This window comes from Primulina huaijiensis, chromosome 12, assembly GCF_012295235.1.
Source record: "Primulina huaijiensis isolate GDHJ02 chromosome 12, ASM1229523v2, whole genome shotgun sequence".
Taxonomy (NCBI): domain Eukaryota; kingdom Viridiplantae; phylum Streptophyta; class Magnoliopsida; order Lamiales; family Gesneriaceae; genus Primulina; species Primulina huaijiensis.
Window position 1 is genome coordinate 7,086,148 of NC_133317.1, and position 27,006 is coordinate 7,113,153.

The following is a 27,006-nucleotide window of genomic DNA, read 5'->3' on the forward strand; positions in this document are numbered from 1 at the left end:
TATGTTGAACCACTGCAACGAAAGGATTCCAAATATCAGAATAATAGCAGTCCAACTCATCCACACACTCAATATACATAAAACGTGGAGAACTTTAGATGAAATGAGCGGAGAACTACATACCAACTGATAAACTTGTAATTGGGCTGGCAAAAGTAGCACTTAGTGACATCTGAACGCCGAGTGATGATGAGGAAGTAAATTATGCTGTTCAACAAGATGAAAAGACGTGTATTTATAAAGCTTCGTGTTGGTGTATTGTTGATTCCAACAACAAATCGTCAGTTCGCATTCTGAGAGAGCCTGCACACATCTTCAAAAGTTTCAAACCAGTATAGAACACAAAATAGAAAATAAACCAACAGATAACAATTATAGATATAGCAAACAAGACCTAGCACTATTATTAAAATGAAGTAGATACTACCATACATTAATATCATTCACACCTTTCGACAAAGCCGTCTAGATAACTACAATATTAAAAAAAAGAACAGGTTGAATAATACAAAATTAGGTTTCTTATTCACATCCTGAATTGACACGATATTTTTGTAGATCAAGATTTCGCAAATACTGAAAAATTGAAGGAAAAATCATCGTGTTTTTACTCGAAAACTAACACATTAACAATCTCCGAAAACTTGAGGAATCTTCAAAAAAAATGGATAGAAAAACAAAATTCTTTTAAAAAAAGAAGCATTAAAGCTACTGACTGCACCTCAAATTATTCATAAAAGCAGAAGAACGAGCCGGTCGTGAGGTGTGGGAGCAGTTTGTGAGGGAGGAAACGAGAGAGGAGGCGCCGATGAGAAGAAGCTTACATAAGAAGATTGTGTGGCGCGTGGCACATGAATGTTGGGTTATTCTATTATTATAGATAATTGTATATATGTCTAGTTAGGGTGTGTTTGGTACAAGTGATGAGATAAATAAATGATTGATTATGCTATAGATGACAAGATTAATATATTATTAATCAAATATTATGTGATAATATTAAGATTGTTTGGTTCAACATTTTGAAGATGTGATTAGCTTTTAAATATTAATAAATTTATTATTATACCCTTGCTAAGTTTACTTATGTGTTGTACACATCTGGAAGCAATACATAATATTAGATAATAATAATAATAATGTTAATAATAAAGATATTAATAATCTTTGAATTAATAAGTGTAAATATCATTAAATTAAATATAATATAATCTTTTATTCAATAAATAACGTAACCCACCACTTGGATTCAATAATCCACCTAAAATCTGAAATTACAGAAAACAAATATAATTAAACCCTTTTCATTTTTAAGAACTTGAATCAAGCCGTTAGTCATCATTTCTAGTTCATTTTTTATTTTGGAACTGAAACCAAGTTCTAATTCAAAGATTTCGTTAAGGCTTTAGATATCTCCCTCATATGTGTTATAACCGAGTCGGACTTCCATGATTTTACACTCGTTCAACTACTCGTAGTTCGATCAAGAATCATATACCATACTTGAATTTGATTTGTTTGTGTATTAGATCACCAAAATCTGGCCTTGAAAAGTAGGAACTTCTTCAAAAAATTGTTAAATGATCAGCTTATGATTATGAAATAGACAACTCTTTTTAGCATACTTGAGATAAACACCACTGAAATAGCCTCAATAAATCATTTTCAAAGTTGATCCATTTTCAGTAGCTCACATGGAGATGATCAAATCTCTTTCTATAAGCCGAAAATGCAAGTGATTCATCGACTCATGTATTCATACATACTGTAACTATACAACAACAGATAGTACCAAAACCAAACCATGCAACCTCATGCACAGACAACACAAGGAGCACAAGTTTTTAACCTCTTCTTCCAAAACACAGGAAATCTCATAAAATCCCCTAAATACAGACGTTATACATCGCATATTCCATTCAGCAATGTGACCACAAGATATTTTTCCTCAAACATGGCAACTCATTAGAAATACAGAGGTTGAGTAACTCGTTGGTTTGCATCTTCAATTTGATTGCTAACACTTCACAATAAATTTTCTTGTTTTTATCAGCCAAATAAACAATAACTTCTATCCAATCATTGATCTTTTAATTTCACAATATTTTAGATGCAAATACATATCAGAAATCAGTGTATGGAACAAAAATCTATAATCATCTAATGTTTCGTTATCTGCACTAAACGATGTCTAACCAATAGAAACATTAAGATGCTACATGAGATTACTTTCTCAGAAGGAAAACAAACCACATCTTCAAGCATTTCTTCTCGAAACGCAATGCCAACAACCAATCCACCACACTACTTTTTAAAATAAAATGTCGGGCCGCTTAGAAAAGTGGAGCACTCTTGGCACAAACGATTTTAGCCACACAGAATATTGGAATATGATCATTAAAGTGTACACTAATTGGCACCTCAAATGCGTAAGTCAAACACCAATAAAGAAACGTAATCCAAAGACAGCTTAAACCTTAAGAACAAAAGAGTGGATTTATAATTAAGCAGAGATGGGAGCACAGGAAACAATCGAGTACAAAAATAAACAATCCCATCTGAAAAACATCAGTTTTTGGCAACAGATTCTTTATGATGTTGCAACAACCTAAACACAAGATTTCAGTAACAGATCTCAAAACATGGGAAGCGAGAACAAACCTCAGTTTTTGGCAACAAACTTATGATTATTACCTGTAATTGAAGAATCGATTGAGGTGAAAACCAAGATGAAGAATCGATTGAGGTGAGAGCGAGAGTACCTGTAATTGATATTCAGCTGCGGCTTCTACGTCCCAAAGTGAGCAGGGTTTTGAAATAAGAAACAAGATGACAAAAATGTAATAAGATAGTTTTGATATTTTATTTTATTTAATTTGTTAGATTAATAATCAAATAGTTATTCATAAAATTGGATCTTAAACTCGATCAAAATGATTATTAAAATATATTAAAATTTTAACTAAACATTATATAAGTATTTGACTATTTATCTATTTTTGTTTAATCCACTCAACCAAACATACATCTTCCACATATTTTCACGTTGTCCAGCCCTTGTCTTGAGATCCAATTGTTGGATTTTCACACTACATGAGTTAGTAGTATATCAAAAGATGAACATTATATCAAAATTAAATATACACACAAATATNATCATATAAATTATCAAAGTTTGATTTTCATCTAGTAAATTGAATTTGTTTTTGGCTTTGGTCATTTTTTATACATGAAACTACAAAATTCATCGAATATGATTTTTTGGTACTAATTCTTTCATATGTGGTATAAGTGACTATAATTAAACTCATATTACTCAAATTAAATTAATTTAACCAAAAATAAAGAGAAAAATAAAGTAAAACGACTCTCAATACTTCAAAATTAGAGGAAAAATTGTCTTTTCTATTTTTTTTTGTTTATATATATTTTAATGTGCTTAATATAAGTTTTATTATTGTCACATGAGTCAGTAGGAAATTATCAGTTAATTTTTTGTGGATTTAGTGATTTTGGACAAAAAAATGACCAAAACCCAAAAAAAAATCCAAGTTACTGTACGAAAACTAAATTTTGACAAGTTACATTACTAAAACTCAAAACAAACTAAATTACATGACTAAAGTTACATTTATCTTGTTTGTTAATTTTATCATAAATAATATGATTGATTTTTTTTTATATTTTACCTTTATTTAATTCATTCGAAAAATTATTGCACATATTTCCAAATAATGTCCGAGTTAGTGGAGTGAGTGAATGTTTGGTTAATGGTTAGAATTTTAATTTTTTTATAACATTTTCTAGGATGAGCATGTCGCATGGAGCTTGCCACCACAATTTACCTGATCAACGTGGCTTGAAGGTTATTGTATTAGTCTGATGGTTTACCGAGTGTGTACTCAAGGATAATGACTGAGGTTCCACGTCATCCAAAAAAATTGCTGTGCATCTTCCAAATTTTAGTTAATCGGAATATATTTGTCAACACAAGAAAAAATAAATAGTGTCATTTAGATTTATGATATTCCCCCCAAATCTATTTAATAAAGATGATCTTCTTCCGCTAAAAATACTTTATATATGTGCAACACATTGCACAGTACCATTTTAAGATATGGAGGTGATTTTCAAAATTTAAATCTGTGTAATATCATCAACGATCATTTCTATGTTATGTATGATAATATATGTTACATAAAAACTTTTGTAACACGGTCTCATGAGTTAATTTTGTGAGACAAATCTTTTATGTGGGTCATTAATGAAAAATTATTATTTTTTATGCCAAAAGTATTACTTATTATTACAAATATGGCAAGATTGACCTGTCTCATAGATAAAGATATGTGAGATCGTCTCACAAAAAAACATACTATGTGTGTTATTAGAAGCTAATTCCAAGCCGTATACTCTACTGACGCCGGATAATGCATAACAAGGAAAACAAAAATTGTACAAAAATGGACTAATAAAGCATTGATTATCTTTTCTAATCACAGTTTTTTTGGCTCACTGAGAAAAGATTTTCCACTATAACTCCATCCGTTGGATTGCCATGGGTGGCCTTGTTGCCTAACAATTGTTCGGATCCAAAAGTACTTCACAATCATTACAAACCAAGTCAAAATGAAACATGCATGATAAAATTATTTTTCCGATTGTCCCCAAATACATCATCCAATTTTAATATAATCTAATTAAATAAGTTTTCAATATATGTACGACAATTTCTTAAATGATTTAAATAACGATAAAAAAACAAAATTTGTTTGTAATTTTTTTATTTTTTACACCGATATTTTTAATGTTGATGAAAAAAATAAACAAAAGTTCATGTATATATTTTGAACGGACCAGAACTAAAATGAAGTTAAATGCACGTGGGAAATCAGAGAGAGCAAAGAGAGTTGAAGAAATATCAGGGGATTGAGTTGGTATCAAAGGACATCAGTTTGGCCTTTTTCAGTATTTAAAGTTCGAAGGTTGAAAAGTTTGTGGCCATGTAAAGCACACTGTCCTTTTTTGAGTTTTTGAATACTGATCAAGTTTCATAGAAATGCGTGTGTAAAACCCACCCTAGGGGTTAAACTTTTCTTGGCAAGGTTTTTTTTTTTTTGTATTTTTTTTTAATAGTTGAAGCCGAGTTATCATCTTCTGATAAGGTTAAGTACTCAAATCAATTTATCATTATATATTTTGTGTATCATTTTCCAACATCTTTAAGTTGGATTAGAATAGTTATAACCTAAGATTCTTGCAAGACTGTTAGACCTTAAAACATACCTACTAATCTAATTGTTTTATGATAATTAATCACAAATATGCACATAAAGGGCTTCATCATGATTAGGGATGTAAACGAATCGAATCATTTCGATCAATCGTATTCGAAATTCTCAAATTTGAGGTGAACTCGAACCAAAATTAAATTGTTCGATAGTTTGATAGTCATTCGCGAACTTGAATATTTTATATCAAATAAATATATTTCGAGTTTTTATTTTTAAATAATTCGCAAAACATGGGTCAGAAAATGAGTGAACAAACCGTAAACTGCTATTCTCCACCTCTTCGATACAAATTTATTCAGAGACTTCGGGAATCTGATTCAATTATAATCATTACACTCCTACGATTCTACTGCTTCAAACCAATCCATGGTCTATGGCTCTCTCATTCGAAGTTGTTAATTACAAGCCTTCGTTACTCGGAAATCTCAGCATCAATAGCCACTCTGGACGTCATCTTTCCATTTCCAGTACATTCTCTGGTGAGACCTCTTATCTCAATTGTGATGTTTTCCGTAATTACACAACCTTAGTGATACTCACATGAAATTTAGGGTCCGCTTCCAGTGAGTGTCACTAGTCCAGACGCAGGTTTTGAAATTACCCTGAGCATGAAATCACAAATAAAATCGTTAGAAGGGGGCCAGGAGGGTGTCCTGGCGTAGCCCCTCCGACGCTCAAGTCAGAGACTGATGATATATGAGGGGAGCAGCTAAGGGTGCTGCTGAAAACAATATAGTGAATGCATTATCATACGCTCAAACCTGATATTTATAGGAGAATACATGGGCCCTTGATGGACCTGTCTTCTATTTGGGCTAGGGATGGGCCAGGGATAATGGGCCCATCCATGGAGTATCACCAGTCTCTCCCTCCTGAGTCGAACTGAATCGCAGGTTCCAAGTTCGATTAATTGTACTGTCCTCGGGTTACAACATGTGAGTTGTGCGTTCTTGCCCTGTTGCTCATTAGTCTCCGAAAAATTGGAAGCAAATTAAATCACCTCCCCGGTCTAAAGGGTCAAATCTGATCTGGGCCTTCCCTGTAAATAGATGTCCCCTTCGCAATTCATTCTCACTTCTCTCACACAAAATTTCTTCTGCAATTCATTCACTAGCTCTTCATCGCCTGGCAATCGCACGTTCCCCTCCACTCGACAGCCCTTACTCGCGCCCCTCGCCCATCACGCTCCCGCTGCGCCCTCGCCTCCCGCTCATCACGCTTCCCTCACCTCTCGCTGCAGCCCCGCACCCAGCTCGCCGAGAACTCGCCCTATGCCCAGCACGCCCTTGCATCCCCGCGCACGCTCGCCCAGCCCATCATCGTCTCGCCCCCTCGCCCCTCGCCCACCACGCCAGCCTCACCCTTCACACATCACGCTCCCCTCACTTCTCCGTGCACACCCTTCTTCTCCGTGCAGCCTCCTCCGCCTCGCCCGCTCCACTCTTGCCCAGACCATCACCGTCTCGCCCCCTCGCCCCTCGCCCACCACGCCAGCCTCGCCTTTCACCCATCACGCTCCCCTCTGCCTCGCCCGCTCCACTCTCGTCCAGCCCAAGCGCACCACTCTCGCCCTGCCAAAACGCTCACACCAACACGCATCACCCTCGCCCCTCGCCCTAGCTCTCTCTTCCTCCAGCCCTCAACCTCGCCCAGCCTATTGCTCACCCCGCCACCACCACGCTCGCCCAGCTGCCACCACCTCCCAAGCCTCCAGCCTCGCCCTCGCCCTCTCGAAAGCCCTTGTGCTCGTGCACACCTTCTCTCGCTTGTGCCCCTCACCCTCGCCACCGGCACTTGCATGCTCGCCCTTGCACGCTCGCCCTGAGTGCCTAGCCCTAGCCTTCCCTTCACCTCGCTTTGTCTACCTCCTTCGTTCTCGCCCTCATGCTCGTGCTCGCCATTTCTGAAGAGCTTTTGGGGGCGTTGCCCCCCAAGCCCCCACGACCTGACTGGGCAGGTCGATCCCCGCGACCTGACCGGGCAGGTCGATCCCCGTAAGTTTCGTAGTGGCAAACATCGTTTGTTATCGACAAACTAAATAAGTTTTTCTAACACGGTATGCCCTCATCGCCCCCATCTTCAAAGTCATCTACTAAGCTTTTGAAGGAAAATAATTTCCACTTCTCCGTGCCCTTGACTTCTCTGCTAAAATAGTTCTTAGCGGGAAAAATAAAATTTCAACCTCCTCACCATCTAACTCATCTGCTAGGCGATGCCTTAGCAGGGAAATAAAACTCTCACCTTATCATCTCGTGTCTCCTCTGCTAAGCCGGGCTTTAGCAGGGAAAATCAAACTTCAACCTCCTCACCCTCTGACTCCTCTACTAGACTTAGCCAAAGTAGGTAAAATTTTAGTTTCACCTCCTCACCCCTGACTCCTCTACTAGGCTCAGCCAAAGTAGGTAAAGTTTAATTTTTCTCCTCTCCAACTCTTCTCCTCTGCTAGGCGATGCCTTAGCAGGTAAATAAAATTCTTTTCCTCCACTCTGCTCCTCTGCTAGGCGACGTCTTAGCAGGAAAATTTAATTTTTCTCCACCCCGACTCTGCTACTCTGCTAGGCGATGCCTTAGCAGGAGAATTTATTTCTCCTCCTCCACTCTGCTCCTCTGCTAGGCGATGCCTTAGCAGGAAAAATCATTTTTCCTCCTCCACTCTGCTCCTCTGTCAGGCGATGCCTTAGCAGGAAAATAAAATTCTTCTCCTCCACTCTACTCCTCTGCTAGGCGACGCCTTAGCAGGAAAATTTATTTCTCCTCCTACACTCTGCTCCTCTGCTAGGCGATGCCTTAGCAGGAAAAATCATTTCTCCTCCTCCACTCTGCTCCTCTACTAGGCGACGCCTTAGCAGGAGAATAAAATTCTTCTTCTCCACTCTGCTCCTCTGCTAGGCGACGCCTTAGCAGGAGAATATAATTCTCCTCCTCCACTCTGCTCCTCTGCTAGGCGACGCCTTAACAGGAAAAATCATTTCTTCTGCTCAACTGCTAGGCGATGCCTTAGCAGGAAAATAAAATTCTTCTTCTCCACTCTGCTCCTCTGCTAGGCGACGCCTTAGCAGGAAAACTTATTTCTCCTCCTCCACTCTGCTCCTCTGCTAGGCGACGCCTTAGCAGGAAAATTTATTTCTCCTCCTCCACTTTGCTCCTCTGCTAGACGATGACTTAGCAGGAAAATTTAATTCTCCTCATCCAATCTGCTCCTCTGCTAGGCGATGCCTTAGTAGGAAAAATTCAACTTTTCTCCACCCCAACTCTTCTCCTCTACTAGGTGCAGCCTAAGTAGGTAAAATTTAATTCATATCATTCTCATAATACAAGAACATTCACAAACTTAATATAAGAACTTGGCTTTATTAAATTTCAACTGATAACGTAAGACAAATTCAGAAACGAAATACATAAAAAATAAAGTCAAGATTAATATTCTCTAAGGTGGTAAGCGTTCCCGGGCCTCTTTAGAGCCTTACCCAGCGCATTCTCCAACTTTCCTCTCTGCTCCTCTTGTACCTCTACAGGACAAAGTTACCAACTTAGAAGCTTCTCCGAATGACTTTACAACTGTAAGACTGAGCTTAAGCTTCCATGCGAATGCTCGCGACCTCTCTTTTCTTCTTCCTTCACGATTCTTTCATAACAACGGCGTGCGACTTTTTGGTCCCCGCACAAGACTCCAACTCCTTTCCCACAGGAAACTTAAGCTTCTGATGATAAGTGGAAGCTACGGCTCTAAAATCCTTCAGGGTTGGCCGTCCTAGAATTCCATTATACGTTGACGGGTTATCCACCACGGTGAATGCTATCATTTTTGTTACCCGCCGAGGATCAGTCCCCAAGGATAGGGGAAGAACAATTTGACCCAAAGGCGGGATGGAGTGTCCTTCAAACCCATACAACGGGATGGATACCGGCTCAAACTCAAATCCTTCATCTTCATTTGATCCAACGTGCTCTTGAACAAGACGTTCACGGAGCTTCCATTATCAATAAATATCCTCGCCACGTCATAATTGGCAATGGTGGTTGTCACCACCAAGGCATCTTTACGTGGAGTCACAACGCCTCGGAGGTCTTCCGACCCAAAGCTGATGACTGGGTCTTGTGGTAAGCATGCACCCCTAGATATCTCAAAATTCTCCAACATTCTCCCATGTGCCTTCCAAGCTCGCCCATAGTCTCCATCAGTAGCACCCCCCGAGATCATATGAATAATCACTCTCGTAGGGTGGTTATCCTCATTCATTCCCCTCTTCGGTTCGACGGGCTCCTGAGGAACATCTTGACCTCGACCTTCCCCTCTCTGCTCCTCGACCCTCTGATTTATCCATGGAAGGCCTTGACCACGCCTAGGGGATGGGCTAGACTTCGGTCGACTCCCGGATGCGGATCCTTCTCGTCTGTCCCGCAAAGGCAATCTAGCACTGCTCTTAACCATTCGCGACTTCTCCCACCTCCCCTCGGGCTGCCTCACCTCCATCACCTCGTCACGACTCCTATCCAGAAGAACATGTGATGAGAATTGTTTTCTGTCCCTAGCTTTATCCTCCTCCCTTTCCCCTGCACCCCTCTTCCTTCCTTCTCTCTCCGCTCCCTCAACTCTTCCTCCCCCGGGCCGCTGCTCCATCCTCTTGTGCCGTTGGGCATCCTCTAGATTTACATATTTTTTCGTCCGAGATAACAGATCATCATAACTTGATGGAGGTTTCTTGACCAACGATTTAAAGAACTCCCATCCTCTCAGTCCTTGGGTAAATGCACTTATCATGATGTCAGGGGAAGCCGCTGGTATATCCAGCGCTGCATCGTTGAAACGCCAGATAAATTCTCTCAGAGTTTCAGTTTCTTGCTGCTTCATCACAAACAAGATCAAATAATTTCTTTGGTGCTTTCTGCTGCTAGCTAATCTGTGCAAGAAAGCAACGGAAAAATTCTCGAAAGATCGTAGGGAGTTGGGCTGCAAGGTGTTAAACCATTGCTGGGCTGACCTCACCAACGTGCCCAGACACACCCTACACTTGACTCCATATGAATACTGATGCAACAGAGCCGCATTCTCAAATCTCCCCAAGTGTTCTTCGGGGTCAGTATGTCCGTCATATTCTCCCACGTTTGGCTGTCGGAAATTTGGAGGAAGCCCTTCTTTCAAGATGGCTGGTGAAAAAGAACTTCCTCTCTTGGGTACCGGGGCTCTGCTTCCTACCTGCTGTCTCAACATCCGTATCTCCTTCCACATCTCCCCCATTTCACTAATTCCCCAACTTTGGAGGGGCTGTGTCTCTTCAACCCTGCTTTGGTGGCCCTCAACATTTTCCTCTCGCTCCTGGCGAGTGGCCTGTTCCTCAACAAATAGAGATTCTTGGTTCCTTTTCATGGCCTCATCCACTGTCCGGGTGATAAACTGGCCCAACTGTTCCAGGGTCAAGTTCCCCACATTCTCATTAGGACGGGGTGGCTCGACCCTTGTCTCCTGACGGGGTTGCTCAGCTCTTGTTTCAAGACACTGTTGTTCCTGTCTTGTCTCAACACGAGATTGTTCGGGTCCCACCTGAGGACGCGATGATGCTGTGTTAGTTCTTCTGCTCCCTCTCCTACCTGCCATCTCTACGTCTCAACTTAAAGTTTCTCACAGACGTCGCCAAGTGATACTTACAGGAAATTTAGGGTCCGCTTTCAGTGAGTGTCACTAGTCCAGACGCAGATTTTGAAATTACCCTGAGCCTGAAATCACAAATAAGATCGTTAGAAGGGGGCCAGGAGGGTGTCTTGGCGTAGCCCCTCCGACGCTCAAGTCAGAGACTGAGGATATATGGGGAGAGCAGCTAAGGGTGCTGCTGGAAACAATATAGTGAATGCATTATCATACGCTCAAACCTGGTATTTATAGGATAATATTTGGGCCCTTGATGGGCCTGTCTTCCATTTGGGCCAGGGATGGGCCAGGGATAATGGGCCCATCCATGGAGTATCACTTAGCATGTATATTTCATTGGATTTCAGTGTACTTCTCTCGGTTCGGTTATTGTTTCCCGCAAACAACATGTTTGAAAAAATGACAAACTCAATGTTCAAACTTTTCGGTATTTAGCAAAAGTAGCTTCCAGCGCTTATAATGTAGTTAAGTTGTAAAAATATAAATCTATTTTACTCAAAGTAGTACCAAATTTTAGTTAGTTTTTTAAGGTTTACTCCATCATGTAGATGATTTTCATGTGGCATGGATTCTTAATTCATTCACAGTTAATTAATAAAGTTGTAATGAATTTATTTATGAGATTTGGGACAGATGATTTTCGATGATTATTTTTTTTATATTTATTATTAAATGGAATAATTACATTTTATTTGGTATTGTGACATTTATGTTTGTGTTGTAGATTTGATTAAGGATATTTACATGTTTTTGAAGCTCACATCTCTTCTACTTCTCATCGCAATCCAAACAATGTTGAAAGACGTCGACATCGTACAATATACGTAAGTTGACTTCGATCAACTTACAAAAGACAAGAGCTGACATAGATCTTCAATCAAAACAAAATTTGAGATCAAATATAAATTTTATAGTCCAAAAATAAAAATGAATTCATAAGCGGTCGCAAAAAAAGGAAAAAAGAAAAGAAAAGAAGAGAAATAACAACAATTGAATGATCGAACATTTGTATTTAATGAAAATATCGTGGAAACATATTTTAGTACATTTGTATATCTTCTACAACTATCATATCCTAATAAAATATTTTTTTTATCTTTATTTATATTTTGAATTTTTAAACGATCAAATAACTCATGACATAAAAAAATATGTAAAAGACTATTTTTAAATTTTTTATTTTAAAATAATCTAGATTTTTCACAAAATAATTATTAACACTGAAAATTCTAATGGAAAATAGCTTCAATTTTCGTTTTTGTTTTTGTTTTATTAAAAAGAATGACGTGAGTTCTTCAAAAACTGTAGACATGGAGTATAAACACAAAAATTAAAGACAATAATTTATAAGGCCAAAAAATACTAAATAATAAAATGAGCATTTGCAATAGTTTTTACTTTTAAAAAATGATTAAATTTATATATGAAAAGTGGAGAAAAATCAGAAATATGTAGTATTTGAAAACAAAAGTGAAAAATTAAAAATTAAAAATTAAAAATGATGTTTGATAAATAAATGATTCTGATATTAGCTTTTTACCATAATCACGGTTGTAAAAGCAGTATCAGAATCCCATTAGTTTTTGAATTTCAATTAAATTAAGTAGAATCAAATATAAATTAATAAAAAACACGCAAAACTAAATAAATTAATGTTTTTTAATGATTGCATGCACTCCCTAAATAGTATTGTGTTATCGTCCTAGTTGTAAAAGTATATTATATAAGTTGCAGTAATTAAGATGTTTAACTACTTTTTTGTCAATTTAGAATATAAGAAATTCACTTAATTGTGACATAATTGGTGGAATTATTTAACTTCGTCTTGAAAATATTTGTTTCTTCTAGGAATATTTAATTTGAAGTTCAATTAAAATATAATATCATGTTTAATTCAAATATTAAATATTTTGGGCTCCATTAAAACTGGACCTGAAACGGAAGCAAGCCTTTTACACCTCAAGCCTGGCCCGATTATATTATAAATTTGTTCACTGTGGCATGACTGGCATCAATATAGCTGTTTTGTTCATTTACATATTTTATTTAATAATAATATCCTTATTTTAATAAATTTATATCCATCTATATTTTTAAATTTTTAAATGATCATATCATCAATAAAATAAAAGTTATTATAAAAAAAATTTAAAAATCTCAAATTTTATTATAATTTCTAGATTTTTTAAATAAATTTATATAATACAAAAAATAATAATAATAATATATATGCATGAATTGTATGCCAATGGGCATTATAATACAATTATGAATAAAGAAATAATACAATTACGTTAAAGAATATAAATTGATAAAAAGAAAACTATTCCTTTGAAATGTATTTTTTTAAAATTAAATTATATTTTCATACTGTTGTGAAAAAGTAAAAATTTAAGGTAAAAGTAAAAATCTCAAACTCTCAAAATTATCACAGTACACACTTTATAATATTTTTCTCTCAACTCAATTGTGATTTTCTTCACAAATGAGAGATCTATTTATAGAAAATCTTTACAAATAATCCAAAAATAAATTACATCATTACCTTCATCATCACACACAAATTTCAATATTCAACACCTAATTTTACCTAATTTTCAACATTCAATATTCAGATATTCAATATTAAAATATTTAATTTCAACACTCTCCTTTGTGATGATGATCATAATGATTGTCTTCATTACGTGTTTTTATACTGCCTCGTTAAAAACCTTACTAGGAAAAACCCATTGGGATAAAAACCATAGTAAGGGAAAAAGAGTGCAGTCACGTAAACTCCCCCTCATGTTGACACGAACAATTCTTCACAGATTTCGTAGATTGCGCATCCCAATATTATATATGTGCTTTCTGAATATTGTCGTAGGAAGTGCCTTTGTGAAGAGATCTGATGAGTTTTCACTTGATTGAATGTGACGAACATCAATACATTTATTCTTCTCAAGCTCCTTGGTGAATGCGAAGAACTTAGGAGGAATATGTTTAGTTCTGTCGCTTTTTATGTATCCTTCTTTCATTTGAGCAACACATGCAGCATTATCTTCATATAGTATCACAGGCTTCTCGTCGAATGATAATCCGCATGAGATTTGGATATGTTGAGTCATTGATTTTAACCACACACATTCACGGCTTGCTTCATGTAGTGCAATAATCTCGGCATGATTTGATGAAGTTGTTACAAGTGTTTGTTTCTGTGAACGCCAAGAAATTGCAGTGCCTCCACGAGTAAATACATATCCAGTTTGAGAACGTGCTTTGTGTGGATCAGATAAGTATCCAGCATCGGCATAACCAATTATACTTGGATTAGCATCTTTTGAATACAAAAGTCCCAAGTCTGTCGTTCCTCGTAGATAACGGAATATATGTTTAATTCCGTTCCAATGTCTCTTTGTTGGATATGTGCTAAATCTTGCCAATAAATTTACGGCAAAAGATATATCAGGCCTTGTACAATTTGTAATATACATAAGTGCACCGATAGCACTTAAATATGGTACTTCTGGACCAAGAATATCTTCATCATCATCACATGGACGGAATGGATCCTTTTCTATGTTTAATGATCTAACAACCATTGGAGTACTTAAAGGATTTGATTTGTCCATATTAAAACGTTTAAGGATCTTTTCTGTATAATTTGTCTGGTGAACAAATATTCCACATTCTTTTTGTTCAATTTGTAAACCCAGACAATACTTGGTTTTTCCAAGATCCTTCATTTCAAATTCTTCTTTCAAGTATGACACAACTTCTTGAATTTCCTTATTTGTTCCAATGATGTTTAAATCATCAACATATACAGCAATAATTACGCATCCGGATGTTGTTTTCTTAATGAAAACACAAGGGCATATTGAATTATTTACATATCCCTTTTTCATCAAGTGATCACTTAGCCTATTATACCACATTCTGCCGGATTGCTTCAACCCATATAATGATCTTAGTAATTTCACAGAATAACATTCTCTGGGTTTTGAACTTTGTGCTTCAGGCATCTTAAATCCTTCAGGGATTTTCATATATATATTACTATCAAGTGATCCATATAAGTAGGCTGTAACAACATCCATAAGACGCATTTCTAAATTTTCAGATACTGCCAAGCTAATCAAATACCGAAACGTAATTGCATCCATCACAGGAGAATACGTTTCTTCATAATCAATTCCAGGCCTTTGAGAAAAACCTTGTGCAACAAGTCGAGCTTTATATCTTACTATTTCATTTTTCTCATTTCGCTTTCGAATAAAAACCCATTTGTATCCAACAGGTTTTACACCTTCAGGTGTAAGGACTATAGGTCCAAAAACATTACGTTTATTTAGCGAATCCAATTCAACCTGGATGGCATCTTTCCATTTTATCCAATCCTGCCGATTTTTACATTCACCAAAAGATTTTGGTTCATGATCTTCATTATCATTTATGATGTCGATTGCCACATTATAAGAAAATATATCATCAATTTCTTCTATATCTTTTCGGTTCCATATTTTTCCAGTATTAATATAATTGATAGAGATTTCATGATTCTCGTCAGTTTGTGGTTCTGACAAAACATTTTCATCATCATGTGTTTCTTCAGGAACATCATTCTCTATTTTGTGATCATTATGTGTTTCTTCAGGAACATCATTCTCTATTTTGTGATCATTGTGTTTCTCTATGAATTTTCTTTTTCGAGGATTTTTATCCTTGGAACCAACTGGCCTTCCACGCTTCAGGCGTTTAATGACATCATGACTATCTTCAATTTGTTTCTTCGGAATTTCAATTCGAGCAGGGGCATTTGCAGCATGTATATATGATTTAGTTACCCCTTTTGTGTCTGCAAATGCATCTGGTATTTGATTTGCTATTCTTTGCAAGTGCACAATTTGCTGTACATCTTTTTCACATTGTTTTGTTCTTGGATCCAGATGTAACAATGATGATACATACCATGTAATTTCTTTTTCGGTATGTTTCTGTTCTCCCCCTAACATTGGGAAGATTTCCTCATTAAAATGACAATCAGCAAAACGTGCTGTGAACACGTCGCCTGTCTGTGGTTCAAGATATCGAATGATCGATGGACTATCATAACCAATATAAATTCCAATCTTTCTTTGAGGTCCCATTTTCTTTCGTTGAGGTGGTGCAATAGGCACATACACCATACATCCAAAAATTCTCAGATGAGAAATGTCTGGTTCTTTACCAAATGCAAGCTGCAATGGGGAGTATTTATGATATGCACTTGGTCTGATGCGAATTAATGAAGCAGCATGTAAAATTGCATGTCCCCATATAGAAATAGGGAGCTTTGTTTTCATAATCATTGGTCTAGCAATCATTTGCAGACGTTTAATCAATGATTCAGCCAATCCATTTTGAGTATGTACATGAGCAACAGGATGCTCAACAATGATTCCCATAGACATACAATAATCATTGAAAGTCTGGGAAGTAAATTCACCAGCATTATCAAGTCTAATTTTCTTGATTGTATAATCGGGAAATTGATTCCTCAATTTTATTATTTGAGCAAGTAATCTTGCAAATGCAACATTTCGAGTTGACAATAAACATACATGTGACCATCTGCTGGAGGCATCAATCAATACCATAAAGTATCTGAATGGTCCACATGGTGGATGGATTGGTCCACAAATATCACCCTGAATACGTTCAAGAAACATTGGTGATTCAGTTTGGATTTTGGCTGGTGATGGTCTTATAATAAGTTTTCCAAGAGAACATGCTTTACATTGAAACTTATTATTCTGAAAGATCTTCTGGTCTTTCAATGGATGACCATGTGTATTTTCTATAATTCTTCGCATCATTGTTGAACCAGGATGTCCTAATCGATCATGCCAATTGGTTAATATTGAAGAATTATCAATTACCATGTTTGATTCAATGGGACGTATATGTGTATAATGCAATCCAGTAGGGAGCATTGGTAGTTTTTCAATCACATATTTCTTTCCTGATTTATATGTGGTAAGACACATATATTTCTCATTCCCTTCATTCATTGTTTGAGTATCATACCCATGGGAATATATATCATTAAAACTCAACAAATTTCTTTTCGATTGTGGTGAATATAAAGCATCATTGATCAAAAATTTTGTACCATTAGGTAACAAAAATTGTGCTTTACCACATCCTTTAATCAAGTCTACAGGACCTGATATTGTATTCACCGTTGTTTTTGTTGGTTTTAGTTCCAAGAAATATCTTTTATCTCGGAGGATAGTGTGCGTTGTACCACTATCAGGTATGCAAACTTCAGCTTGGTTCGTAGCATTTTCCATATTTGAACTTCAAAAAAATATGCAATGAAATAAAATTATTGACAATAAAATACAATACAATATAACACACTATAAAACATTATCATACGAATACATAAAAAATAAAATATTTTACATATTTATTCCACCATCAAATTGATCATTATCTGAGAAATCAATCAGAAAATCTCCAGCATCAAAATGAGTTGAACCACTCAAAGGTTCACTGTGTTCAGTAAAGTTGGTCTCCTTTTCTTTCCCCTTTATTGATTCTTTATAAAGTTTACAAAGGTGCTCAGGGGCTCGACAAATACGGGACCAATGTCCTGGAGTACCACATCTGAAACAAGAACTTTCAAATCTTTTTGAGTGATTCTCATTAACACTCATATTCTCTTGATGCCTTTTCGGTGGATGGTTTGGGACGCTCTTTTGAGATGAGTTATAGAAATAACTATCTCGATTATTTTCAAAACCACGGCCGCGTCCACGACCACTTCCACGTCCACGACCTCGATTTTGTCCTCGACCAAAATCTTGTCTATAACTTTGATTTTGGTTTCCAGGTTTAAATTCATTTTTGCTTACGACATTTACTTCAGGAAATGCCGTTGAACCAGTGGGTCGTGCCTGATGATTTCTCATTAATAGCTCGTTGTTCTTTTCCGCCACAAGAAGACAGGCGATGAGTTCAGAATATCTCGCAAATCCACGCACTCGATATTGTTGCTGTAGAGTTATATTTGATGCGTGAAACGTGGAAAATGTTTTTCAAGCATTTCTGATTCTGTAACCTCATGTCCACAAAATTTTAATTGCGAGATTATTCGATACATCGCCGAATTGTAATCACTTACTTTCTTAAAATCTTGAAATCTCAACATATTCCATTCATCACGGGCGGTCGGAAGTATAACTTCTCTTATATATTCAAATCTTTCTTTTAATCCTTTCCACAGAGCCATGTGATCTTTTTCGATGAGATATTCACATTTCAAACCTTCATCAAGATGTCGGCGCAAAAATATTATAGCTTTTGCTTTTTCTTGTGATGAAGATATACCATTTTCTTTAATAGTCTCGCTTAGACCCAATGACTCAAGATGCATTTCTACATCGAGAGTCCATGGCATATAATTTTTCTCCGTAATTTCGAGTGCAACAAATTCGAGCTTTGTCAAGTTTGACATGGTGGTACTAAAAAAAATTATGATGCATTTTATTAGTTAATGAATATTGCAATACAAAGTAATGGATAAACAACAAATACAAGCATTCGTAAAAATAAAGAAAACACACTAGGAGGATATTCTCCGATAAGTAAAAGATTCGTGAGTATTATAACCAAAATAATTAAAAATAACTTTATGAAAGCCATCTTCTTTTTTCTTCAAAAATTTGATGAAGAATAATTTTAGAGAAGAAGAGAAAGTTGAAGTGATTGAATATATTTGTGAGATCATATTTATAGGGCAAAAACTAGCCGTTTTGTTACTGTTTATGACCGTTGGTGTACAAGAAAATAAATGTATGTATTTGTATAATTTTATGGTAATAATATGGTGTATATAATATTAGTAATGTTTTAAATAATTATGTATATCATATCACAATATTATAATGAAATGTCATAAGATATTTTGTTTAAAAATCTTATAGGCTTTTATACTTGTCGTATCCCTTACCGGGAGTGTGGGATATCGTCTTAACATCCTCCCAGGATTTATAACAAGTTTTTTGAAAAATTTATTTTTATTATTTATAATAACATTATATATTAAATATATAAACAATAAAATAAATATTATTACTTTTGTTACCTTTTTCTTCTGTTTTGGAGCTTGTAAAAATATGGAAGACTTTTAGAGTTTCGTGCTGATAACGTGTTGTGAAAAAGTAAAAATTTACGGTAAAAAATAAAAATCTCAAACTCTCAAAATTATCACACTACACACTTTATAATATTTTTCTCTCAACTCAATTGTGATTTTCTTCACAAATGAGAGATCTATTTATAGAAAATCTTTACAAATAATCCAAAAATAAATTACATCATTACCTTCATCATCACACACAAATTTCAATATTCAACACCTAATTTTACCTAATTTTCAAGATTCAACATTCAACATTCAATATTCAATATTCAAATATTAAATTTCAACACGTACCATTTTAAAATTATTTATTCGTACTATAGAGTCGGCGGAAGAACAAATAATTAAAATCCATGAGGATAAAATAGTAATTTGAAAATTGATGCAACTTAATGGACCCCCTCCATAGAAAGGAATATGGTCGAGACACCCGGGACACGGCACACATTCGCGGGCAGAATAGCGGCGGCGGGTGTGGCGGCAGAAAAGGTAGAAGATGCCTACAATAACAAAGCTTTACACAATGGAAGAAGCGTCTGAGCACAGCACCAGTGAAGATTGTTGGGTCGTTATTGATGGAAAGGTTCTCCTTTTCCTCTGCTTATTGAAGTGGCTATGATTGTTTTAACAGTTATTTTCATGTTTCCATTTTTTTATTTCCGATTTAAGGGGAGCTTTTGGTCTTTTTTTGGAACATATTGGATTCTTCGATGTCTCATTGGGTAACTGTGTTTGGTGTTTTGTCTTAATTATGTTATGATTCAGCTTGGTGTTTGGAATTGGATCTTTGTTATAAGCCATCGACATGGTTTGAGGTTGAATTACGTTTCTATGGAATTAATTACACGTGAAACAGTGTTATTTTCAATTGTGGCGGCTGCCCTAACTTGTTTAGTTTCAGCTTTTTGGTGTTAGGTATCATGAAATATTGATGAGTTTTGGTTGTAGAACAATTCTGTGAACGTGAGCTGCTCAAAAGATTATATGAAGAATGCGTAATTTTAGCAGAAGTCCAAATGTGGTATTGAATCATGTGTCAATGATCTCTGTGATATCTGATCGGCCTGTTTGGCAGTTTGCTCTTTTTCTTCAATCCCACTAACATCTATTTTCAATTTCCTCTGACTTCGAGCTAGTTTTTTCCTCTGAATTTGATCAAGATTTGACTTGTGTATGCCTAATGTTTGAAGGAAAATTACTTAGCTATCTTACTACTTTATTTGTTGCTATTAAGTTCCATATTTCGAAACTTGTTCAGACTTTGGACACATTGTCTGGGGAAGGATTCAGTTGTAAGGTGAAATCCACTCTATGTTTTTTAGGTTAGAGAACCACACTAGTTTGGATTTGGTGCAATCTCTCAATGCATGAGTGGATTTCTCTCTCTTTCTTTGGTATAGATTGGAGAATTTTCATGTTCGGCCCATAAGAAATCATTAGGTTGGGTATGTTTTCTACGAAAAATAAAAAATAAAAAATAAAAAATAAAAAAAAAAGGTGGGACAATAGAATTTGGACCACCTTAGCTGAACATATTATTAAATTAGAAAAAGATGTACTGTTTTAATATATAAATAATCCTTTGCTTGCTGCATAGGGCACGAAATGCATGCCTGCTATGCATTATTTTGTGTTATAAGCTATGTAATCAATCAAATCAGATAAAAAAAAATTGAGAAAATCTTCCCGTAAAAATACGATTATTAACTATGTTTGAATAATGTTTTTATGCAAACATATAATCTGAATTCGAACTCCATCTATATAAACAATAAAACTAAGTTTATTTTGGTAAATTTGATTGGCAGCACACCGAAAAGACCGAGGAAAATTGATGGGGTGTTGTTGGTTAATATACAGTGTGGATGAAATGGACAGTGATCATATGACTAATTCTCTAAAAATAATGCGCTTGAGATAGCTTGTTTTGCACTCGACAACTAGTATACTCTTGTTATTATGCGCATACCTTGGTTATGCTCCCAAGGGTATGCAAAAACATAGATATAGCTTCACTGCTTCAGTTGATTGAAAAACAAGTGGATCTATTGAAGTATCTGGTTGGCTTGGGTCTATAAATCAATGGTTCAATGAGTTTGCTGCAAGGTGATTGACTATTTGATATTGGTGTTCAAAATACATGTAAAAGCTTGCATTTTTAAGCAGTATATTTTTTTTGTATGGTTACGGATAACCCTTTCTGTATGTTCTTGCAAAATCTGAGCAGTATTTTCNCGACAACTAGTATACTCTTGTTATTATGCGCATACCTTGGTTATGCTCCCAAGGGTATGCAAAAACATAGATATAGCTTNTGCACCGAAAAGACCGAGGAAAATTGATGGGGTGTTCTTGGTTAATATACAGTGTGGATGAAATGGACAGTGATCATGTGACTGATTCTCTAAAAATAATGCGCTTGAGATAGCTTGTTTTGCAGTTGACAACTAGTATACTCTTGTTATTATGCACATCTCTTGTTTCGACTTGAAACCTTGGTTATGCTCCCAAGGGTATGCAAAAACATAGATATAGCTTCACTGTTTCAGTTGATTGAAAAACAAGTGGATGTATTGAAGTATCTAGTTTGCTTGGGTCTATCAATCAATGGTTCAATGAGTTTGCTGCAAGTTGATTGACTATTTGATGTTGGTGTTCAAAATACATGTAAAAGCTTGCATTTTTTAAGCAGTATATTTTTATTCTATGGTTATGGATAACCCTTTCTGTATGTTCTTGCAAAATCTGAGCAGTATTTTCAGCTAATTGAAATAACTATCTTGAGATTGCTCAAGAATTTTGTTAATTTTGTGGGGAAGTTCATTTGCCTGCTAAATTTCCTCTGATTCGAGACGATGAAATTGGTTTCATTTCATGCTATCTTATACTCGTACAATTTGAAGAACTACTTGATAACAGAAGCTTGATTTACAAGGATGTCAAGTTTATACGAGTGATGAGTTCCTGTTTGCATTTTTCTCATCTACCTCGCCTGTGAATATTGCATGATGATGTCCTTAAATTTCAGGATTTCGTCCTATTTCATTGCATTTTTTTTATGCTAATCATAGGAATTAAATAAATATATCATTCCATTTCTATTTTTATTTCATTTCGAAATTCATTTCACGCTTATTATATTCCATTCAACCATACCAAGCATGGCATTAATTGATATTGTAATCATTTATGCAAACTTTTACTCTAATTTCTTCTGCACTCATGATTCACTGTGGTTTTGGAAGATGCTAATCATGATGTTATAGTTTACAAGGATGAAGAGTAATTTGATGATTTAGATATTTGAAGTTTTTTTCTTAATATACTATGAATTGATAACTTAATAATGAATTTTAGATGATTAAATTTTTTTTTCTGCTTATGATTAACGCTGCATAATCTATTAATGAATTTTATTATGATGTTTGCAATCTTTTTGTGAAAAATATTTAATTTATGTAATATTATATATTTATAGTATAAATCCCTTCATATATATTGAATTTTAAAATATGTCAAATGCGTTTTATTTTGATAAAGCGTACGCTTCGCTTATCTAAAGACAAAGTGTTCAAAGACCTCTCAGGCCAATCTAAAGATGTCAACACATTGTTTATCAAGCTGGAGTCCATGAGAAAGAATTGTGCTTCAACATCACAATTATTCAGTTCTCATTATGCTCTTACACAGAAGATGAATTTAATGCATGACATTTTGAACTCGAAAATAGAATCAATTCACACATAGCTCTCTGCAAATTTCGACACTATGTCTGCTCAAATGACTTCAGTCATACATATTTTGCAAAGATATGTGGCTGCCCTGGTGTTGACAAATAAAAAGAAGTGAGTCTTAAGGACAAAACTGAAAAATCTAAAGTTGAATCCCCTTCAAAGAAGTCAGACAAAAAAAGAGAAAACGGACAATAGTTGTATTTGCTTCTATCAGTTTACAGAAGTTTTCTTCAGTTCTCATCAGTTATTTATTTAACAGTTCATCGGAAGTTTATATCAATAGAAGTTTTGAATGAAGGCTAATGGATTTTTTGCATAATTTTGTCAAACAACAAAAATGGGAAAATTGTTGGATCAATTAAGTCAATGTTAAAACAAATTTTAAGACTAAACTGAACAATGTTAAACTGAATTAACCAAGTCCACAAGTTAAACTGAATTAACTAGATTGGACAAAGTCAAGACTAAACTGACGCATAGACAAAGTCAAGACTAAACTGACGCATACCAAAATTTATCAGTTTACCAAGTCTATCAGTCGAGGAAATCTACATACATTCTCAAGGACATCATTTTACGTTTAGGAAAGCTAAACTGATGTTTAGATAAGTTTTTCTGTACAAAACTGATCGCAACAGTGTACGATTGTCAAAGAATGTTGATGTGGGTAAAAGACAAGACAACATACACTTTCTGTTTGGAACGGATCCTTTTTGAAACTCGAGACTGTTGGATTCAGAGTCTATAAATAGAGAAAGAGTTCAGTTTAGTAAAGTCCTATGACTTTTACAAAGATTCAAGCATTCAAGCTTTCAAGTATCTGAACTAAACTCAGTCAGTCGAGCACACTTTACAAAGAATTGTACCTGATCATTGAGGATCATTAAGTGCAAGGATATCACAGTATTATAATTCATTGTATTTGTTAACAGTTTGTATATTGTTATTCATTCAGTTGATGTGTAATAAGAGTTTTAGTTTGGTAGTGTTGAAGTCCAAACTGAACTGGGATTTTGCAAATTACTTGTACTATCCAAAGCCTTCTAGTCTGAGTCTTTCAAAAGGAAGAAGGGGTGACGTGAGAGCTTGAGCTCTCCGAACATCCAGAAACAAAATTGTGTTTTTCATTTTCAGTTTACATAGCCAAACCATTATTTGGTTTGTTTTAATCTATCAGTTTGGCTTCTTTCCGCATATATTTGTTAGTCAATTGACATTGACAATCGATAATATATAATACAGTTGCCAACCCGGCTAAATTAAATTTAAAGAAGCAATTTATGTCTAGTGTGTTTATTCAACCACCTTCTAAACACTACAACCAATCCTATCGTCGTTGATTTTAAGCAAATTTCTTAGTTGATTTTCATATTGTTTTCTGACTATTTTGTTGATCTCCGTGTTTTTCTTTTTGATTATATTGTCGAATGGATTTTCCTGATAATTGGGTTTGCTTACTTTTTGGATTGGTGTTGGTTGTTTATTTGTTGGTTGAGATTATGCATCTTGAATTTAGTTCGTTGTTCGTTGCTTCGTTTCTGTCATACCCAGTTTGAAGGAAAGAAAATAGTCTTATCTCAAAATAGAGATATATGAAATTGAAATTCATGGTGTTTATGGTAGGATTCAAGATTGGTCTTGCATTGAAATTGGGTGGTGTGATTCAAGATTAATACTTTCTTCTTATTGTGCATTGAAAATGGGTGGTTGATTCCCAATTATAATTTTGTGAGGTTGAACTTCTATGGTTTTTTGCGTTCGAGTCTCTGATTTTTTTTTTTTAGGTCCAGACTTTCAAGATTAATGATTTCATTCTAAAGCGTCATGTCAAGCTAACCGTTGTTTGAGTGGGAAAAAAGGGAGATTCAGTTTTTCAGTGGTTTGGTAACCTTCGAATCGCGTAAGAAACAACAGATATTGGGTTGAATGATGTGTGAGTTTGGATTGAGAAATGTCTTCCTTTGTTGCAACTCTAAATTGTATTTTTTTTCTCAAATAAAAATTATATTTTCTCATCAAGATATGAATGCAAGATGAGATGTAGAATCAAATTACATCTTTTTTGTGCTTTATGTTTTGTGTTTTGTATTTTGTATTGATTTTCTTATGTTACTTATTTTGATAGTAAATTTTTTCGATGAATATTAGAAATTCATTTTTTGTGTTTAAATTAGTTATGGTGATACCATTTTATATGTTGAAATAGTTAGATAAAAAAATTTATTGATGCGAATGAGCTAGTCGTATAGGCAGAGATACGATGTCACAATGTTGTTCTATCTATTTCAGAATCATGAAGAAAAACTTGAACAAAAACTCAACGAGGAGCAATGGACAAAAATCAAAGTGCAATCTTCATTCCATGTTGCACTTTATTGTAGAGTTTGAATAATACAGTGTTGATTTGAATATTCACAATTAGAATACGAATAATATAGTATTTATTATTTATTGATATTTTGCAAATTGGTGTGTATTGATGAGAGTTTTTATTTTATACAAACACCCAACATAAATAATAAACATAAAACATAATTAGGATGATCGAAAAGTAATAGCAGTTGCATTCATATCTTGATGAGAAAGTACAATTTTTTATTCGAGAAATTTAGAGTAGCAACAAAAAGTAAAATATTCGGGCCAATTTACATGTCAAAAGCAACCAAATACTTCACAAGTTCATTCATCACTAAAAAACAATTTATAACAAGAACCCCTAAATGGGCATCATATTAATATCAATCATACTTTTTCAAGCTCTTTAGATACCCACACTACACAATAATCTACACAAGGACGACATTTATTAATCCAATCTCATGCATAATTCAACATATGATTTCCATAATATCTTTGATTTCTTACACTATTCGAATGTCACCAAAACATAGAAAAACCAAATCATCCTTTTTTTTTTTCAAGTCAAACAAAGGTTAATTAGGTTGACATGATTCTTAAGAATGAAACCATTAATCTTAAAGTCCTAAACCTTACCAGAAAAAAACTCTCAGATATTCAAACACAAAATACCACAGAAGTTCAGCCTCACACAGTGATTCTCGAGAAGCAAGTACCCAATTTCAGTGCATGACAAATAAGAGTATTAATCTTGAACCATACCCCCCCAATTTCAATGCGCAACAAATAAGAAAGTACTAATCTTGAATCGTACCACAAACACCAAGAATTTCAACTTCATATATACCTATTTTGAAATAAGATTATTTTGTTTCCGCCTCAAGCTGTGTATGACAAAAACAAAACAATGAACAAATGAATACTGCATAATCCCAACCAACAATTTAACAATCAACACCAATCCAGGAACTGAGCAAAGCCCAGATATTAGGAAAAAACCATTCGACAATTAATCAATAAGAAAGAGAGAACAACAAAAACATGGAGATCAACAAATAGTTTCAGAATAGTATGAAAATCAACTAACACATTCACTTAAAACCAATGGCAAATAATAAAAAAAAAGTTGCAGCAAGTACCAGTGGTAAATTGGAAAAAAAAACCTTCAAAATTCGAGCAAGAAGTAGCGGAAAAACGAACAAAAAACCTGCAGCCAAAAAAATACATTAAAACTCAGACGTAAATCGAACAAAACCCTTCGAAAATCTAACAAAAACTAGAAGTTTATCAAATAAAAACTTGAAGCAAACTTGTGCAACAAATCGAAGAGAACCAGCGCAAAGAAAATATTTTTTTGGGGTTGTGCAATTTTTTCTGATGGAGAAGGCAATCACGGTTAAATGGAGGAGAAAATGAGCATGCGAAAGTGTCGTAGGTGAGGAAATTTTTTTGGCGTTCTTTGATTTTTCCGATGGGGGGCGCACATCATAGGAGAGCGAGTGAAGAAGAAGAGCTGGAAGAATAATTGAGGTGCAAGTTGTTTAATACAGGCAAATGCGCAAAAATCTCAATTAGAGAGTGAATGAAAACTTAGTTTTCCAGTTTTCCTGACATTAATTTTTTTTCCCTGATAGAAATTTATTTTCAATTTCAACTTAAATTAAGAAATATCATCAACAAATAATTATGAAATATNACAAAAGCAAATGTGCAAAAATTCAATTAGAAAGTGAATAAAAAGATTTATTGTCTGTCAAGGTGTGGAAACTTAATTTTCTTGACATTAATTTTTTTTTTTTT

At 35.0% G+C, this 27,006-nt stretch overlaps 1 protein-coding gene across 7 annotated transcripts in view; it reads right to left on the bottom strand.

Annotated features, from left to right (window-relative positions):
• Window positions 1-26,758, bottom strand: part of LOC140989612 (uncharacterized) — a 45,478-nt gene extending 18,720 nt beyond the window's left edge. For 2 of the 7 annotated variants that reach the window (XR_012177526.1, XR_012177525.1), the window contains exons 1-2: window positions 26,346-26,758; window positions 124-207 (exon numbers count right to left, since the gene is read on the bottom strand). Coding sequence is in view for 5 of the 7 variants with exons in the window: in XM_073458899.1 (XP_073315000.1) it covers window positions 124-172 (49 nt within the window). In the remaining 2 variants the exon portion in view is untranslated. Of the gene's footprint in view, window positions 1-123; window positions 716-2,661; window positions 2,821-26,345 lie in introns of those variants that run through there. The other 5 variants (XM_073458899.1, XM_073458900.1, XM_073458897.1 and 2 more) reach the window with 5 other exon arrangements.
• Window positions 26,759-27,006: the final 248 nt, after the last annotated feature.